Here is a 20,167-nt window from a genome sequence, read left to right as displayed (position 1 = left end):
AAAAGGATCTGATGTGAGGTGGCACTTGAACTAGGGAAAACAGATTTGGGTTTGGGTGAGTGTGCAAACACATGCAGTCAAACCCTGGTAAGGAGTCCCTGGCAGGAGCCTAGAGGCTGAGATGAGGCCAGGCCTTAGCCCCACAGCCCACCAGTGAGACCTGCCTCCCACCCCCCATTCCCCATCCGGGTTCCTGTTACTCTGGCCCTTTAAGAAGAGAGCTGGAATTCTGGCAAGCCTGAGGTGGTCTCCTGGGAACTGAGGGACAACAAATAGCTTCAGAGAGATTGGGGCTGGGGTGGGGACCCTGCACACCAGGGATGGCACACATGGAGGCCAATCAGGTAGCACAGGGACTAGGGGTGGATTTCTCATTCCTTTCTTCCTCTGGCCTCTTTTCCCCAGCTTCCCCCCCCCCCCCCCCCCCCCCCCCCGCCTTTCGTTGCCCCTCTGCTAGAATTCCCACTGCCTCTGCTCCAGACGGTTTCATTTCTGGGGACAGTTCTCACTTATTAAGAGTTTCTTCATGGATCCTGGATTTTTCGGTAAATAAATACCTATTCTGCAAACTGATAATTGGATCCCACCAAATTTCCAGCCTTTCCACTTTTCTTTCTTTCTTTCTTTCTTTCCTTGAATTGCTTTTGCTAGTACCTCTGGAAAAAAATGGTCAAAAAAGACACTGGTGAATATCACTATCATGCTCTGAAATGAATGTGGTATCTCTAGTGTTTCCCCATTAAGTTCCATGTGGTATTTTGACTATTTCACTGAAGTCCCTGAGTGAATTTGTATAGAGTTGTCCTTGATGTGAGTTTGGTAAAGCGTATAGAATGATATTTTGCTCTTTGAATTAGTTTCAATGTTTATAATATAATTGAATCTATCCCATTTGTGGTTTTGCTACAAAAGCTTTGTTTCATGTTATTTCCATCACCTCTTTCTTTCTCTATTTTTAAAGTCCCCCCCCCCTTGTATTATATTTTGCTATACAGAGTTTTCTTTATTAACTAATGTCCCCAGACTCTGCCAGTTACTTGGAAAAAATTGTACTTACTGACTTTGTTAGTTATACACCCTTCCTCCTTCCTCCACACTTTAAAATGCATTTTGGGATTCCTGTCTTAATCTGTGGTGATTAAAATTGCTTTTTTTTTTTTTTTTACATTCTGTAGCCCTCCTTTCAAGAATTATAATATTTGCATACCATTTTCTTGCTGTGATTATTTCATTCAATTGAGTGTTTAAGCAAATTAAATGTTCAATCATGAAGCCTTTTCTCTCATGACATCGCAGTTCGTGAGTCACTTATTTTTGTTCATCTCTTGGTTGTCTGGATTACGTCTTTTAGTAGCTTCCCAGGAAGGGAAAAGCAGAACTTAGAACCATCTAGTAAGTTGTAAGTTGTAAAACTAGCTCACAAGTACACCATGGACAGTAATGAGATTCTTATCAGTGAACAAAGACAAAAAAGAAAAAGAAAGAAAGAAAAGACAACAACAAAAAGGATTTATATAAGAAAAAGGGAAGAGGGGAAGGGGGAAAAAGGGTGCTAGTCTAGAAAGAATTTTGTTTTTCTAATTAAGGTGATTAGCTGGCAGCTATCCAAGAGACCGGTAGGGCAATCTATTCTGGAATAAATTGACTAGGTCTTCAGAGAAAACAATTTTAGTTATTTGTGGATTTTCCAAAAGTCTTGAGACTTAATCTCTACAGGACACATGACAGACTGTCTATGAACACTGTCTGCCTATGTCTCCACCTTAGACAGGCCAGGACCACTCCATTTCCCTCAGCAGAATTTCTGGGAGAGATAGACCTACAAAGTCATTGCAAGTTTGAAAACATCTCAGGTTGCCATCATGGTTTTTAGAATTTTCTGGTCTTAACATTTGCCCTTTAAACTTTCACAGATATTATTCCATTTTCTTCTGGCATATGAGTTGCTAGGGAGATCTGCAGCTACCTGATTTTTTTCCTTTGTGTTCTACCTAAATCATGATATTTGTCTTTTTTTTATGTCCAGAGAAAATGACTTTATCATGATCTGTATTAGCCATTTGTCTGTCTTCCTATCTGTCTATCTATCTATCTATCTATCTATCTACCTATCTATCACCTATTTATTTCTGGAACACAGTAAGTCACTTTAATCTACAGTTTCATGTTTTCCTTTGTTTAAACAAAATATTGTTGCAATTTAAATTTTTGTTCCAATAATTTTGTTTTCTTCCTCAGGTGTCCTAATTATCTATATGTTGGATCTACATACAATGTATGTAAGCCTCTGTATTCATATTTTCCCTAACTGCTTTAATCTTCTCTGTTTTTGCTTTGAATTTCATGTAGTTTTATGTAGTTTTTCTTGAGAGTGGCTTTTTATTCACAAAATATTTATTATAGCTATTTAGCTTTTAAGTTATATTAGTTTATAAAAGTAACACATGTAAATACCTAGTTTTTATTGTTTTAAATTTCAATTTATAAATATTATAATTTTATTTATATATGTACTGTATTTTACAGAAAATGAGAGCAACTTTGGTAAACTTGAAATGACTGACAAATTTCCCTTAAACATTTGGTCCTGGTTTTACTCATATTTATGAAGTTATTATATTTAATCAGCATGTATAAATTTGATATATATGGCTTTTCTTTTTTATTAATTGCAAATTTTTATTGTGCAAGTGGTAGAGTTTCATGCATTTGTAAGACATAATAAAAAGAAATCTCGTGTACTCTTTACCCAGTTTCCCGCAGTGGTAACATCTTGCAAGCAATAGCACAATATCAAAACCAGAAGTAGACATTCATACAATCCTCCAATCTTACTCAGATTTTCTCAGTTCTGCTTATACTCATTTGCATTTGTGTGCATGTCTATTTCATTCTACATGACCTTATTACACGTGTAGGTTCCTGTATCCACCACCACAGTCAAGATACAGAACACAAGGATTCTTCCTGTAGCTTTTTTGGTTATACCCACTTCCTCTCCCCTCCATCAATCTCCCCCCACCATACCTCCTGTTTCTAACCCTTTCAACCACTAATCTATTCTCTATCTAAAAAAATTTGTCTTTCCAAAATGGTTATATAAATAGAATACACTGAATGACTTTTTAGGATTGGGTTTTTTCACTAAATTGTTACATGTATGTGTGTAAAGTTGTTTGTTATATTTCTTTATACTTTTGATGTCTATAGGGTCTGTGGTGATATTTCCTGTTTCATTCCTGATGTTGGTAAATTGTGTGTTCTGTTTTTCATGTCATTTTATTGACCTTTTCAAAGAACCAGCTCTTTGGGTTATTGATTTTCTCTATTGTTTTCCTGTTTTCAATTTCATTAATTTCTACTCTTGTTTTATATTTTCTTCCTTTCTACTTTTTCTTTTTTTAAGATTTTCTTCTTTTATTTTCTACTTTACTTTTTTTTTTTTACATGTTTGTTTATTTTTCAGAGAGAGAGAGAGAGTGCAAGTGGGGAGGAGCAGAGAGAGAGGGAGACAGAGGATCCAAAGCAGGAGTGAACTCAATGTGGGGCTCAAACTCACAAACTGTGAGATCATGACCTGGGCCGAAGTTGGATGCTCAAATGACAGAGCCACCCTGGTGCCCCTAAGATTTTATTTTTAAGTAATCTCTACACCCAGCATGGGCTCGAACTTACAACCCTGAGACCAAGAGTAACATGCTCTACCAATTGAGCCAGCCAGGTGCCCCACTTTTCTACTTTCTTTGGGTTTATTTTGCTCTTCTTTATCTTTTAACTCGAGAGTGTTCCTTTTTTCTTAAGGTATGCATGTAGCACTATCAATTTCCTTCATAGCACTGCTTACCTGTGCTCTACAAATTTTTTTTTTTTTTAAAGTAGGATATGATCACTGATTGGTGAGTAGATAATGGGTGAGGATCAACATGTATCTTCTTTATTTTTTTATTTTTTAGGGGGAGAGAGAGAGAGAGAGCGCGTGGGTGAGCAGGGTAGAGGGGCAGAGAGAGAGAATCTAGGCAGGTTCCACGCCCTGTGCGGAGCCTGACATGGGGCTCGATCCCATGACCCTGGGATCGTGACCTGAGCTGAGATCCAGAGTCAGACGCTCAACTGACTGAGCCACCCAGGCGCCCCTACAAATTTTGATATATTCTTTTCATTTTTATTCCATTCAGTGTATTTTTAAATTCCCCTAGGATTTCCTTTTTGACCCTTGGATTATTTAGAAGCATGTTGTTTAGTTTCCAAATAGTTTGAGATTTTCCTGCTATGTTTTTGTTATTTATTTCTACTTTGATTTCATTGTGGTCAGAGAACATATGATGTAAATTATTTTAAATAATTTAAGGTTTGTTGTTGAGGTTTGTTTTATGGTCTAGGATATGGTCTATTTTGGACAATTTTCTATGGATACTTAAAACAGAGGTGTACTCTGCTGTTGTTGGGTAGAGTGTTCTACACATGTTGATTAGATCATGTTTTATTTGTTTTCTTTTCTTTCATTTATTTATTTTTTTAAGTAGGCTCTGTGCCTAACATGGGGTTTGAACTCACAACCCTGGAATCAAGAGTCACATGATCTACCAACTGAGCCAGACAGGCACCCCACATGTTGATTAGATCATGTTGATTAATGGTATTGTTGAGTTATTCTCCATTTTTGCTGTTTTTCTGTCTAGTTATTCTATCAATTGTTGAAAGAGAGATGTCAAAATCTCTAATTGTGGGCTTTGCCATTTCTCCTTTCAGTTCTATGAGTTTTTGCTTTACATATTTTGCAGATTTTTTGTTTTGAACTTACACATATAAGATTGCTATGTCTTCTTGGTAAATTGACCCTTTTATCATTATATAATGTCCCTCTCTGTCTCAAGTAATTTTCTTTGCTCTGAACTCTATCTTATCTGAAATTAATATAGCCACAGCTGCTTTTCTTTGATTAATGTTTGCATTATAGATCTTTTTCCATCCTTTTACTTTCAACCTGCCTATATTTTTATATTTGAAGTAAGCTTCTTGCAGACGGCATATAATTGAATCATGGTTTTAAATTGACTTTGACAATCTGTCTTTTAATCAGTGTATTTAGAACATTTATATTTAGTATAATTAGTGATATTTTAGGGTCTAAGTCTGCTATTTTATTGTTTGTTTTCTGTTTGTTTTCTTTGTTTTATACTTCTGTTTTCTTTTTCCTGTATTTCTGTAGGTTACTTGAACATTTTTTAGAATTCCATTTTGATTTATCTATAGTATGTTTTTAACCTATAGTATTTTAAAATGTCTCTCTATAGCTTTTTTAATGGTTACTTTGGGTATCACATAACTTACTATAGTCTTCTGGTGTTCTCAGTTTACCAATTTGAGTAAAGTATAGACACCTTACCTCCGTTTTTCTTCTTTTAACCTCCTCCATTTATAATAAATTGTTTTAAATATTTCCTCTACGTACATTTAGATCCACTAGTTGGTTATAATTTTTGTTTTAACCGTCAAGCACAATTTAGAAGATTCAAGAAGAGAAGGCAAGTCTGTTGTATTACTTTTATTTTTGCTTACTCTATTCTTTTTTCCTTCTAATGTTCTAAGATTCTTTCTTTTATTGTTTCCTTCTGTTTAGAGAACTTTTTTTAAGCTATTCTTTTAGGCTAGGTCTCCTGGCAACAAGTTATCTTACTCTTCCTTTATCTGAGATTCTTCAAATTTGCTATATCTTCTTGGTAAATTGACCCTTTCCAAATTTCCCAGTGGATTTCTTCCCAGGTTTCAGAAGTTTTCAGCCATTGTTTTAACCACTTTTCCCACCTCACCTTATTTCTCTTCTCTTTCTAGGACTCTAATAAAATGAATATAAAATTGTTTTGTTAAAGTCTCACAGATCACTTTGTCTCTGTTCATTTTTGTTTTCAGTCTGTTTACTCTCTATTGTTCACATTGGGTAGTTTCTAGTTTTATTTTCTAGTTCATAGGTTCTTTCCTTTTCTTATTCCATTCTGCTACTGAGCATGTTATTTTGGTTATTGCATTTTTCAATTCTAAAATTCCCTTTTGGTTCTTCTTTACATGTTCTGTGCCTTAGCTGAGACTATTTTTTTTTCCCCATTTATTTCAAGTGTGTTCATAATTGCTTGTTGAAGCATTTCTATCATGGCTACTTTAAAATCTTTGTCAGATAATGTAACATTTCTGGCATCTCAGTGTTTGTATCAATTGACTGCCTTTTCTCATTGAGTATGAGATCTTCCTAGTATTTGGTATAAGTATTTCTGATCGAATTCTGGACATCTTGGGTGTTATGTTGTAAGATTCTGGGTCTTAATTATATCTCTGTTTTAGCTTTTTCTGACACCACTCCAGCAGGGGGGTGGGGGGCACTGCCCTCTTACTGCCAGGTGGGGGTTAAAATCCAGGTTCCCCATTCACCCTCCTTCACACCTGAGGTGGGGGCCCCTCATTATTGCTGGGTGGGGGGTGGGAGTTCTGGATTCCCAGGAAGACTCCAGGAATACTTTCCTGGCTGGGAGAGGTAGAAGTGATGAAGTTTTGAGGTGATTGGGTATTCACAGGTTCCAGAGCCAATGGCCAAGAAAGAATTCTTTTTTTTTTATTTTTTTTTTATTTAAATTTTTTTTTTTTCAACGTTTATTTATTTTTGGGACAGAGAGAGACAGAGCATGAACGGGGGAGGGGCAGAGAGAGAGGGAGACACAGAATCGGAAACAGGCTCCAGGTTCTGAGCCATCAGCCCAGAGCCCGACGCGGGGCTCGAGCTCACGGACCGCGAGATCGTGACCTGGCTGAAGTCGGACGCTTAACCGACTGCGCCACCCAGGCGCCCCAAGAAAGAATTCTTGAAGACGTCTTTGGTGCAAAAAGGTGATTTTATTAAAGCATGGGGACAGGATCCTCGGGTAGCAAGAGCTGCACTGGGGTTGTGAAGAGTGACTGGTTATATACTATGAAGTTGAGGAGGTAAAGGCAAAAGAAAGGCCTCCAGAGTGACTTTGATATGCTAAAGACTCCAAAGATAACTGAGGCCTTGCTATTGTCAAGCTAAGGTTGTTTTCCCCTCTAATAAGGCATTAACATTAAGATAGTGGGGAGTTCCTGGAGAAATTTTTCACTCTGCCTGCCTCAAGTGTCTGTCAATGGTCTGCAGGTTATAAGGAGAGTTGCTTTTACCTGCCATTTCCTTCTTGTCTTTTTTCCCCATATCACTATGGAAGAGTGATGCTGGGGCTCCAGGGAACTAAGTCTATAGGTTTCTGGAGATTAGGCTATTGATAGGATTGCCTTTTTCTTGTAATTTACTAAGATATTTATAAACTGATGGAGACCCATGTCCTATATGACTGTGATCTCTATCAGTAGGCCATTTGTTTTCCTACTTTTCCTTTGTCCTTGGGCAGCCAGGAGTGCCTGAGGAATATCACACATATCCAACCTGTGGGGGTTTGTGCTAGCTTGTATTTTGCCCTCAGTCTGCCTCAAGCTCCCTCATCAGAAGTGCCTTGCTGCTCCCTACATGGCTTCCACTGACACAGTGGGGGTGGGGTGGCCTCTTGATTTCTGCATCCTGATGAAAGTCCTACTGTCCGTGAGGCCTCCTATGATAGCACGCCAGTGAGGAGGGTGAGGAGGAAGGTGACTTTTTACTGCTGGATAGGGGTGGAAGTTAGGCTCTCTAGTGGTCTCTACTGATACGGCAGGAAGTTGTTGGGGCTCATCACCACCTGGAAGGCACGAAAGTCCCAATTCTCTACTGAGCCTTCTCTGACATTATCTTGGTGGGAAGGTTGTGGCACTTTATTACAAGACAGTGAAAGTGACAATTTAAGTTACTATTTGGCTTTTGCTGGTTTGACTGAGGAGAGTGTTTGGCTGGGGTAGAACAGTTATTGTCTCAAAGTATTCTTTCTTGCTAGCTTGCCCCTTTAAGTAGATAGGAAAAAAAAGGCTTTTGTCCGGTTTTTGTTTTGTATTGTTTTGTTTGTGTCTTTTGATGTTCCTGGGTTGCTGGCTTCTTTAAGCTCCGGGTCTGGGAATGTGAGGCATAAAATAAAACAAAAACAAAAACAAAAACCAGGAAATTTACCACTTTGTTTTCCTTGAATCCTGAAGTCCCTCGCTGGTCTGCTTTCTTCTCTCTTCCTTTTAGTCTCCTTATACTTGTTTTATATATAGTGTTCAGGGTTTTTAGTTGTATTTAGTGGAAGGAATAGGGAAAAGTATGTTTATATTCCATAATTCCTAACTTAAAAAAAAAAGTTTATTTGTTTTGAGAGAGAGAGAGAGAGAAAGTGGGGGAGGGACAGAGAGAGAAGGAGAGAGAGAATCCTAAGCAGGCTCCAGGCTGTCAGCACAGAGCCCCACAGGGGCTCTAACTCATAAACCATGAGATCATGATCTGAGCCCAAATCAAAAGTCAGATGCTTAACCAACTGAGTCACCTAGATGCCCCTCCATAAGTCCCAACTTTTTTTTAAGCATATCAAATGAATGACCTTGTGGGGTATAAAGCAAAATGTTTCTCTGTGTTGTAAACAACTCTTGATCTTAAAGTATTGCAAATCCAGCTGTCTTTAATATTATGATACTGTTTACCAACGTAGTCAAATACTCTTACTGATGTGATGTGGGCCAGGAGGGAACTGTCAAGAAAGAATTCTTGAGACGTTTTCAGTGTAAAAATATGTTTTTATTAAAGCACGGCGTCAGGACCTGTGGGCAGGAAGAGCTGTACTGGGATTGTAAGGAGCTATTCATTATAAATTTTTAAGTTGGTGGTAGTGGGGATAAAGCCAAAGGAAGTTTCCAAAAGGATTTTCACATGCCAAAGAAGTCTTACAGGATCCTGGAGGCCCAGCTATTGTCCAGCTAAAGTTGCTTTTTGCGTCTAGCAAAGCATTAACATTAAGGCAGTTGTGAGTTCTTTGAGGAAGTCCTCTCTGCCAGTCTCAAGTATTTGTCAATGGGCTGCATGTTTCAGGGAAGTTTAATTTTATCTACATTTCTTTTGCCTTTGTTCTTCTCATCTTTACATCTACCCATTTAAAATTGTAAGTCTGACCGACACCATATGTTTTCACTCATATGTGGATCTTGAGAAACTTAACAGAAGACCATAGGGGAGGGGAAGGGGAAAAAATTTTTCAGAGAGGGAGGGAGGTAAACCATGAGACTCTGAAGGACTGAGAACAAACTAAGGATAGATGGGGGGGGGGGAGAGGGGAAAGCAGGTGATGGGCAGGGAGGAGGGCACTTGTTGAGATGAGCACTTGGTGTTGTATGGAAACCAATTTGACAATAAATTATATTTAAAAAAATAAAATTGTAAGTCTGAGATCCATTTCACTTTTTAAATTGGAATCACCACCTAATGTGTTAGATTCTCTAATATGCCAAACGATGCAAACATTACAAGGACTTTTGATAACAATAATAAATTTGATATTCTTTTTTAAAGTTTATTTATTTTGAGAGAGAGAGAGAGAGAGTAAGCAGGGGAGGGGCAGAGAGAGAGGGAGAATCTCAAGCAGGCTCCACTCTTCCAGCAAAGAGCCTGATGTGGGGCTCGAACCCACAAACCATGAGATCATGGCCTGTGCCGAAACCAAGAGTCGATGCTTAACCGACTAAGCTGCCCAGGTGCCCCATAAACTTGATATTCTTACATTTAAACTTAAGCACAAAGAGGGGCGCCTGGGTGGCGCAGTCGGTTAAGCGTCCGACTTCAGCCAGGTCACGATCTCGCGGTCCGTGAGTTCGAGCCCCGCGTCAGGCTCTGGGCTGATGGCTCAGAGCCTGGAGCCTGTTTCCGATTCTGTGTCTCCCTCTCTCTCTGCCCCTCCCCTGTTCATGCTCTGTCTCTCTCTGTCCCAAAAATAAATAAACGTTGGAAAAAAAAAATTAAAAAAAAAAAAACAACAAACAAAAAAAAAAACCTTAAGCACAAAGAGAACACTATGGCAGCAAGGGACTCCAGGTCCATCTTTTCAGAGGGGACTGTTTGTAACCCCGTGTCCCCCTGCATTCAATTCTCTCATAATCTGTCAGTCATACCTCTTGTTTGGGTAAAATTCTCTAGCACGTATTAGCATGTTTCTCCAACTGATCAGATTCATCTAATTTATTTACTTCCTGATTTTTGCATCTGGCCACTGGCCATCGGGACAATTTTAATGACATTCTAGAGATGGAGAATCTTAATCCTGTGGTGTTTAGGAGCATGCGTGTGGCAGTCAGGCTAGATCTAGGTTTGAGTGAGTTCCAACTCTGCACTTAGTTGGGTGTCCTTGGCTAAACCTCGGCTTATTTTTCTACAATAGGGTAACAATCTCCATCTGAAAGGGCTGCTGTAAGGATTTAACGAGCGCAGTTTTTATGCACTCGTTAAACAGTAAATAGTAATCTTCTTTTCCACAAGCATTTACTCAACATCACTGCTTAGTTGGCTCTAGTTTTTGCCGCTCCTGTAATGAACATGATTGCCTCTTTCACATCTTTCCGTGGCTCTGACAGTTCTCTTTCATCTCAGCCTGTTGGTTTATCCATTGTGACAGGGAAATCAGGCTTTCTTTGATTTCCTTGGGAATGTGAAGCAGTTATTAACTGCAATTTTATTCTCTTTTCTCAAGATGATCTTCCAATGTACTCTTACCCTCCACGCTCTTTTTCCTACTATGTTCTTTTCTTTTTTTTTTTTTTTTCCTGTAGAAATTCTGTGTATCTTTTGTGCTGCTTTTTGTTCTGTTTACTCCCTTCTGAGTAATAGAGAACCATTTTATCCTTATTTGATATTGTCCCAAAATAGCGTCGGTGGATGCATTTTGATTCTCTTCCACATTTATCTGGGCATCCCTTCAAAACCTCCACCCATGGTGGAGGCCCGCATGCTGACACCTTTTTTTCTGTTCACCCTCTGAGCTGTCCGAAGAAGGTATGGTAGAAAGGATTCAGGGGCAGTCCTTCTACAAGCTTTGTTTTTACGGTCTCTGAATGTGTTGAACATCTGTACTGTGGACCCTCTAAAGAGGTGGAGGCATGGCTTGTTTCCTGGGTTTTGATTTGTCCCTCTATTTGGGGGGAGAGACAGCCACTTTGTTGAGAAAGTTGGGTCTTTGTTTTCTGAGTCCGCAGGAATATTTCTCCCAGGTCAGATCTGGTCTGCGGCTGTGGCTGAGTGGGCTTGCCTTCCAGCCTTCCAAGGGCCAAAGAAGCCTGGTCAGAGAAACAGTGCCATCTTGTGGCCACTCAGCATTCTCTGCAGGCCTGCTCCCACTTCATTTAAGCCTGTGTGGGGTGTGGGTGGGGCCTGTAGGGTCAGAAACCAAATGGATGTCTCTTGTTCTTCCTGCCACCCTCCTATCCTCTGCTTCCTCAGAGGCTGGACGTCCCTTCAGGATGGAGGTAGGCGACGTGCCTGGCCTTCAGAGGCTCCTCGCTACCATGCCCAGAAAGGGGACTCAAGACTTGGCTCCCTTGAGTTCTCCCTGTACTGGGTTTTGTCTTTATCCTAGGTCCTTTTTATTCTTCAAACTATTTAGAAAGATAGTTTTTGTAAATGTGGTATAATAGCACCATCTTTTAAAGCAATACTCTGAGAAAAGTGAGAAAGCAAAATGCATCTTAATTTCCCCCCATTTTTCAGTTCCCAGGCCCCTTCTCCAAGCCCATCTTATTTAAAAAAAATTTTTTTTAAACAACCAGCCCACCTTTTGAGGTATACTGTCCCCATGACCTTGCCCATATCCTACCGCAGGGTACATTCAGACTGTCCCTTCTCTGTATTAAAACTGGGTCTTTCGTGTTGTTAGCTCAGGGCTCTGCTTTGCTCTGAGCTTCTGGAGTCAGGATGATCAGGGGCTTCCATTTCAGCACCTTTCAGGAAACAGGAGGATTTTGATTCTGTTCTCTTAGATTATAGACCCAGGAGCAGTCTGATGGCAAGAATTTCAAGCCCCAATTAAGGTTACTAATTGGAGTTATTCCTTGTTAGGTCCCTAGGGAGGGGAGCAAGGAGCCGGACAATCTAGCTCATAGGAACCTGGCACATAGGAACCACTCAAAAGTCTTTGCTGAACTTAATTAATCCTAGGAGACAGTGTGCTCTCATGGGCAAAAAAAAAACCTCCACGACACGCCCCTCTGCCATTTCTGCGATGCCTCCCCCGGGCCGCGCGGTGGCACTGTGACTCCTCGGAGGCACGGTGGTGCTTGGGCGCTCCGGGGGCTCGGGCTTCCGGGGGCCCTCAGAGCGGCGGCGACCCGCGGGGCGGTGAGCGCGGTTTGCGGGCTTGGGGGCGGGCAGTCACCCCGGGCTGGCACCGCGCCTTTAGGGCCTCTCGCTCGTGGCCTGGGGAGGGCCGGCCGCACCCGCCGAGCAGGCCCGAGCGGCGCCGCGCATGTCAGCCGGGCGTGAGAGCGGCGGGCCCGCCCCAGGGAGAGGGAGCGCGGCGTGGGGCTCCTTGTGCAGGGGTGCGCGTCCCCGCAGGGCCAGGAGACTCCTCCCTGGGCACGTCCTTCCCCGCCTCGGAGCCTGGCTCCTCCTCACTTGGAAGAGAGACCTTGGCCGCGGTGGCCTCTACGACCTTTTCGGCGGCAGCGACGCTGCGGGGTTGTGGGTGGGCCCGGGGTCTGTGATCTGATCCTGCCGCGTCCGTCTGCCTCCCCAGGCTCTCCCACCTGTCACCCTGGCCCTTCTTTGCTTGGACGGCGTCTTCCTCTCCTCCGCCGAGAATGACTTTGTGCACCGCATCCAGGAGGAGCTGGACCGCTTTCTGCTGCAGAAGCAGCTGTCAAAGTAAGCCGGAGTGGGTGGTGGGGGGTGCGGGCTGCCAGTGCAGGGAGGGCAGGTTCGTCCAGAGCCACCTGGGCCCCCTTCCCAGGTAGCTGGTTCCTACCTGCCTCTGATCTTCGCCTTTGGGTTTAATAACCTGCTCGCTAGCTTCTCCCAGCCACATTTTTCCTGTGTAATTCTGAGCATCACCCAGAGATTTGAAGGGCTCCAGCACAGGAATGGAATAGGACCACTAGGTTCCCGTGATAACCTCTATGCCCATGTCCTTTGCAGGCGGCCAGGGACGCAAGGGGGCAGAGGGAGCCGAGGGTCTAGCCTACCGTAAACTGGGCATGGACCTGGGCTGGGGAGTGGGGGTCAGGCCTTAGGGGGAGGCCAGCACCCAGAGCCCCTGCTCAGCACTCATTCCCTTCCCTTCCCAGGGTACTTCTTTTCCCCCCACTCTCCAGTCGCCTCCGGTACCTGATCCACAGGACAGCAGAGAATTTTGATCTTCTGAGCAGCTTCTCTGTTGGGGAGGGCTGGAGGAGAAGGACAGTCATCTGTCACTTGGATATCAGGTGTGTATCATAGCGCTGTGGAGGGCCCTCAGAGTTCCTTGTGGGTGGGTGGGTGAGGTGGACAGGAGCCAGAGCCAGCAGGCCCCCAGGCTGCTGCCTCTGGCCCCACCTCAGCTGCTTAAAGACAGTGCTGCCTTTTGCCTCAGCAGTGCACTAAGTGTGCATTGTTTGTGGAATTCATTTGGCCAAATCAGCTATCCACTTGGGCCGAACGAGAGAAAAATAGAGCAGTTTAAGCGGTGAGAGTGTTTGCCTCGAGAGGCCGTGGCACGAGGGAAGCACATTCGAGCCTCACACGTCTCTGTTACCATGTGCGTCTCTCAGGGTCTTATCACAGTGACTGTGATCCTGGTGTTTAAAGTTACATATTTTTCTAGTGACAAAGTTCCTAAATGCAAGTACTTATTTCATCTAGTGTATAACCGAAGATTCAGCTATCTCTAATAGTTTATAATACTAGAGGGAGAGCTGGTTGCTTTGGGCTTCTTCAAAGTTGGCATTCAGCCTCCACTACATTGCCTTCCTATGGCATTTTCAGGGGTCATTTTGGCTTGGGTTTTGGCCTAATGCTGACCTGAGAGCCTCATGCCTGAATGGTAGGTAGCTGCAGTAAACCATTTTCCTTGGGGCCTAACCGCGGCTCTGATCCCCTCCTGCTCCTGCTCCAGGTTACCCAGTTCAGATGGACTCTCTGGCCCCTGCCACCCTCCTGCCTCCCAGCCTAGCAAGCACCGAGGACCTCGGCCCACCTCAAACCAAGGAGCACCTGCTGGTCCTCGGGGGGCGCGGGCTGGCCGGTGGCATCGTGGACGCAAACCAGACCAGGCTTTGTATGTGCCCCGAGTACTGCGCAGGCAAGAAGAGTGGGTACCACCCTCTACCCAAGGGCTCAAGGGAGATGCTCCAGCTGGTGGGCTCCTGGAAGAGCCTGGAAATGTTGGTGCTGAGGACCTCAACTCTGATCAGGACCTCCCTGTGTTGACAACTCAGGCACCTGAGGACCTAGAGGGCCCAGACCAACGCTGTGACAGTGAACAGCTATTGGACCTAGTTGGCATTGAGTCCCCACAGCCCGAGAGCCACTCAGGGACAGGACATGGGTTGGAGATGGCCACACAACTTGGGTCCAGTCTGAGGCTGGACTCAGAAGAGGCGAATGGGAGTGAGGTGGAGAAGAGCCTGGCAGAGGAGGAAGAAGCAGAGTTGGAAGAGTTGGGGCTTGGCAGCTACTCCGAGGATGATTACAGTGAGCTGCTACAGGAGGTGATGAGGCTCTTAAACCTGGAAAAGGGAGGGCAGAAGTGAGGTGGGTGTGGTCGAGGGTGGATGGGCACCAAGGGTCCTGGTGAGGAGAGGGTGGGGTTTGTGCTGCCTGAGCAGGGCTGGGTGCTGGGTTTTAGGTGTCCCTTAGGAGACGTAGGGGGGAGCACTGGGCCTTGCACGAAGGAGTCGGGACTGACACGGTGGGAGGATCAAGGCTCAGGATATGGGGTCGGGTACGTAACCACGTAGGAGCTGTTTGACAAGCTCTTCTACCAGCAAGTCATTTTGTTTTTCTAAATCTCAGTGCCCTCATCTGAGAAACGAATAATGATACATGTTTCACAAGGTAGCAGATAGGATATGTGTGGAATTGCTTCCTAAAGGACTACAGACCTTGGTCATAAGAATGATCTTTCGCCTGAAGCTTTGTTTTACAAATCTCATTTCCTTGGAACTGTGTGTCTGCCCCTGAGACTGGCTATTGTGTTCAGTTGGGAGGGTAGCCATCTTTTATTACTATTATAGATGAAGGGTAGAGACCAGAAAGACTTGCTTAATATCACATTGTTAAGGGGAGGAAAGATCCTGAACTTGCCCAGTTCTGTCTCTTCCTGACTGTATATCTTTGGGAAGAATTGCTTAACTCTTTGATTTATAGCACTTCCATCTATAAAGAGGGTATATATAGGATACAGTTTTCAGGGTTCTATGAAACATATTGTGTGTAAATGCCAGTTACCCAATGGAGACTCCATAAAAGTTACCTTCCCTAAAACTCCCGCCTCTCCACCTTCTAGCCCATTCTGCCATCGTGCTGCCTTTCCCAGACTTGCTGGGTATGGCTGCTGTGGGAGGCCACTTTTGGTGCTCACCTCCCTGCCGGCCCAGGAGCCTGCAGGACTGTGTGTGGTTTTGAAAGCAGGTGTTTGGAGCCCTGTGTGTCAGAGCTCCCCTTGCTAAAGGGTGCGATCTCCCAGATAACAGACAACCTGACTGAGAAGGAGATTCAGGTAGAGAAGATCCATGTGGACACGTCCTCCTTCATGGAGGAGCTGCCTGGAGAAAAGGATTTTGCCCATGTGGTGGAGATCTACGACTTTGAGCCGACACTCAAGACTGAGGACCTGCTGGCAGCATTTTCCGAGTTCCAGTGAGTGCTCCCGAAGCTTCAGGGAGGCAGGGGAGGTGGGTGCTGGCCTCTGGAGAGGAGCTAGACCATCGCTTTGTTGTTGGGGACACTTGCCTGCCCTTCCCCAGTGTCTAGCTATCTGGAAAGAAAGGCAGAAAGTGGGTGTGGTTGCCCTAGGCTTCATATTCCTTCTGGCCTATGATTGTACAGAAGAGGAGAGCTGATTTTCTGGTGAGGGACACATTCAGTGGCCCTAGATCTGGTCCTGCTGGTCCGTGGCAGCAGACCTCCATCCTGCCCCCCTGCACCCCCACACGTCTGCCGGGAGCCAGCCCCTCATCAGGATGCATGACACAGGCATGACACAGGCAGCCCACTGCCTCCTCTGCTCCACGTCCCAGCCACCCACTCAGTCAGTGGGCCGAGGGCCATTTCTGTGTAAGAACTGTTTGTGGGGTGAGCTGGGCTTGAATGTGCTCGGGCAGAGTCAGGGTGGAGACGGGCACCAAGAGGATATATTGCAAGGAAAGACTCTGTTTTCCCAAATTTCTTGGATCCAACTCCAGTCTTTTCGCTTTTTCTCTATCTCTCTTTCCTCCAGTCTCCCTTCTCTTTTCCTGCTTAGTCCTTTTTTTAAAATTTTTGTAAAAGAGTTTATTTTTCAGTAATCTCTACACCCAACACAGGGTTCGAACTCACAACCCTGATACCGAGTTGCATCTCCACTGACTGAGCTGGTCAGGTGCCTTCCTGCTTAGTCTTTTAAAAATCCCTTTCTTCATGGCCCCCTTTTCTGACTGCTTCCGAAACTGCCCTCCCTTGCCTCCCTGAGCCTGAGGAAGGCTGAGGGGGCAGCTTCATGGGGCAAAGGGGCACATCTGCTCTTGTTCCCTAAAAGCGTGGCCAAACCAGGGCCACCTGTGACTTCCTCAGCCCACGTGGGCAGTGCCCACAGAGAAACGGGGCCTGAACTGCTTTTGGCCTCTCATCAGCCCCATAGTCTGTGGCTTTCTTGGGCAGTAGGAAGAAAGTTGATTAGGGCCAGTAACACTGACTGCTTATTTTAGGTCCTGTCCTGTGTTCCTAGGACATAAACCCTTTTGTCTCCAGCCTTGGACCCTATGCCCTTGGCCTTGCTGTGATGGTGCCTGTGTGGAGCCATCTTTACCGTTGGCGCTAGGCTCTTTGAGTCCTGGCTTTCTGCAGTCTAGGAATCTGGGACGTATCTGATCAACACGGGTGATACTTATCTTTCTCAAGCCAACCATATGGTCTTCAGAGAAAGTTTGCTGCAAAGGGTGGTCTCCTTCCCAGGGGAGATCGGAACTTGTGTTGAGCTCATAGTATTGGAGGATTGGAGGCGGGTGGGGACTCCTTTCTCAGAAAGGGTTTTGCCCCTTGCTTTTGTACTCACTCTATCTCCTCTTCCCTGGCACAGAGAGAAGGGGCTCAAGATTCAGTGGGTAGATGACACGCACGCGCTCGGTGTCTTTCCCTGCCTGGCCTCAGGTAATGTGGCTTCACGGTGGGCTTGGCTCTTCTCTGACTGCCATTGACAAGGGTCCAGGGTGCAGGCTAACCTGCGTGAGTGGACTGCCAGGGCCTACTCCCAGCCTGCCTCATCCAGAAGTTCAGAGGCAGCAGAGTGGGCTCCGGGCCAGGCTGCTCACACCCTCCCCTGTTCACGGTGGTGCCTGTTTCAGATTCTGGTGACATTTACTGAGTACATGTCTCAGGCCAAGCTCATGGGGCTTCCACATATTAAATCATAAGAAAGTGCTCTTTTCATAGGTAAAAAGCATTTAAATACTGATAATTTCGTCTGGTTCAGACAGATGCATTTTTACTTGGTTTTCATTGCAACCTCAAGATGTAGGTCAGATTACTTCTATTTTACAGATGGGGAGACTGAGGTGCCCAGAATGCCAGTGGTCTGGGATGTCAAATCTGGGGGTGTCAGCCAACCTCCTGGCTGTAACTCTGGGCTCCTGCTCCCTCTCGGCCACTTTCCGAAGCTGCCGCTGCCACACCACTGCTCACTATGGGTGTATTTATCAAGACCCTTGACCTCCTTGGCTGGGCTTTTCATAACCGCGAGCTTCTGAACACCAGAGCTGGGAGAGGCCATAGCTGGTGTGGGCCCAGTTCTCAGGAGAGCCTGAGGTGTTTAGAGAGCAGAAGGACTGGGGCAGCCCCACAGAAGGACCTGACTGAAGGGGAGGCAGGGAGGATGGCCACAGGGTGTGGTGCAAAGAATGGGCGCTGGGTGAGGCTCAGCCACGGCTGCCTTCTGGGCTCTGCCAAGCTGTGTGCGATGAGTACGTCACGTCCTGGCCTCAGTTTCCTCATGCATAAAAGGGTGGCTTGGACCCGAAGCCCCTGCAAGCTCTGACATGCTGAGTCTGACATGCTCAAATACTCCGTGACCCCGCAGAACTCGGGGTAGTGAGGGCATGCGCCCGGGAGAGTCGTGAGTGGGGGAAAGGGTAGAGTTTATTTGAGGCTCCTGGGCTTTAGAAGGTGGGAGCCTGCCTTCCCTGATGTCACAATTGCAGCCTTGCTGGGTGGTGTGGCTCCTGACCACCCCACGGTAGCGTGTGGAAGCTGGCCATGCACGGGTGCCCTGTGTAGGCCTGCGGGGCGCTGGGCGTGAGGTGAACAGATGGTGGTCGTCTCTTGCCCAGTCAGAGTGGTGTCAGGGCAGCCCTGTCCCCGAGCCTTAAATGGGTGCACAAAGCAGCTCCATCAGTTTGGGGTGATACATGCATCCCTTGTCCCTGAGGGGGCCTCACCAGGAAGAAGAGCAGTGGCTTCAGATCTGTTTTCTTTTCATAGCCGCTGAAGCCCTGACCAAGGATTTCTCTGTGCTCAAGATCCGGCCCCTTACGCAGGGAACCAAGCAGTCAAAGCTGAAAGCCTTGCAGAGGCCAAGTAAGGAAGCCAGTTGTGTCCCGATCGAAAGGCTGTATGAGTGTTTGGTTGGGCAGGGTGGGGCCTTCCCTCCAGATTCATTCCTTGGTCTTCAGCTGTCTGCCCTAGGACCCCTGAGCTACAGTGGCCAAAGGGGTGCTCCTTCCCCACCCTGGGGGCTGGAGTGCCTAGGGAAGAAGGGCCCCAGGAGGGAGAGCTGTTTGCCAGCTTCTCTGTGCTGGGCTTGCCCTCCTATGTGTACCTCTTCTGGGTGCTGTTCAGGGAAAAGCTTGGTTTTTCCTGTAGGGTCATGGGAGCCATATTTTACAGTGGGGTTGAAAGAGCTTGGATTCTGGGGTCAGCCGTGGGTATGATCCCGCTTCTGTCACCTATTTAAGTTGACTTTGAGCAAGCCACCTAATGTCTGTGAGATGGTCCCTGTCTCTGTAAAATAAGCAGATTGTACTGGGTGTATTGGAGGAGTGAGCAAAAGAGCCTGGCAGACCTGTCTAGAGCAGTGGGGGGCACACAGAAGATGCCAAGTAAATGATACCTCCTCTTTTTTCCTCTTCTCCTTCCAGAAAGCACGATGGGGGCTTTTAGAGGCCAGTTTTCTGTGGCTGCAAAGCAGTGACTGGCAAAAGTGGCCCAGAAGAGGCCGGCCGAGGCTATCCAATGCTCTTGTGGCCTCTGTAGCCTTTGCCCCAGACTTGGGGACAGTAAATATCCTGTCAGTCCCAGAGCTCCAGGTGTCCCACCTGACTTGACTTCCCTCTCAGTTGGCTCTGCAGTTCAGAGAGGTATATAAGATTAGCCCACCCTCCTTCCCCTCACTTCCCCCAGACGGAGAGACAGGGAAGGTGCAGAAGCAGCAGGATTAGGTGAGGACCCCATGGGCATCATGTTGTGGGCACAGCTGGGCCTTAGAGGTTGGCTCAGATGGCCTCTAGTCTGCTGTCATTGGGAGGAGTGGTGGCCACAGCCTTGAATTCAAGTCCCCGTCCCATGGGGCTTTCCTTTTAGAGCTCCTGCGTCTGGCGAAGGCGAGACCACAGACAAATACAGCGGTGGCCAGGAGGCTGGTGGCCCGGGCCCTGGGGCTCCAACACAAGAAGAAAGAGCGGCCTGCGGTCGAGTCTTCTACCTCCCTGAGGCCCTGAGAGGCCCAGCAAGCCTGCATCGGTGGCCCCAGGACGAAGCTGGTGCGCCAACACCACAAGCCTTTATAGACACCGGAACAGCCCTGCACTATTTGTCAGGGTGTCCTTGTTGGGTGTGGTGGGCTTTAGTTTGGTCTAGTTCCAGAAGTTGAGAAAAAATAAAAACCTGACAGTTGTTTCCAAATGCGATGGTCTGCCAGGCAACACCAGGGGGTGCTGTCTGTCTCCTAGTTTAGACTGGGGCTGCCGAACAAAAGGGGCCCCCAGATTGGCCTGGAGGATCCCAGCTGGGCCTCAGGCATTTGGCCCAGCGCCTGCCCAGTTCATGGGGGGAGGAGGTTGCACC

General features: G+C 46.0%; 1 protein-coding gene across 1 annotated transcript; it reads left to right on the top strand.

The window, feature by feature from the left end:
• The first annotated feature begins 288 nt into the window (after positions 1-288).
• R3HCC1 (R3H domain and coiled-coil containing 1) lies at positions 289-19,912 on the top strand. Its single transcript, XM_030312390.1, has 8 exons — positions 289-344; positions 12,675-12,802; positions 13,222-13,359; positions 14,028-14,622; positions 15,600-15,772; positions 17,190-17,260; positions 18,587-18,682; positions 19,685-19,912. Exons 1-8 carry the CDS (start codon positions 321-323, stop codon positions 19,819-19,821), a joined length of 1,362 nt encoding a protein of 453 aa, XP_030168250.1. The 5' UTR covers positions 289-320; the 3' UTR covers positions 19,822-19,912.
• Positions 19,913-20,167: the final 255 nt, after the last annotated feature.

This window comes from Lynx canadensis, chromosome B1 (assembly GCF_007474595.2).
Source record: "Lynx canadensis isolate LIC74 chromosome B1, mLynCan4.pri.v2, whole genome shotgun sequence".
Taxonomy (NCBI): Eukaryota; Metazoa; Chordata; class Mammalia; order Carnivora; family Felidae; genus Lynx; species Lynx canadensis.
This window is presented reverse-complemented; position numbering and strand designations above follow the sequence as displayed.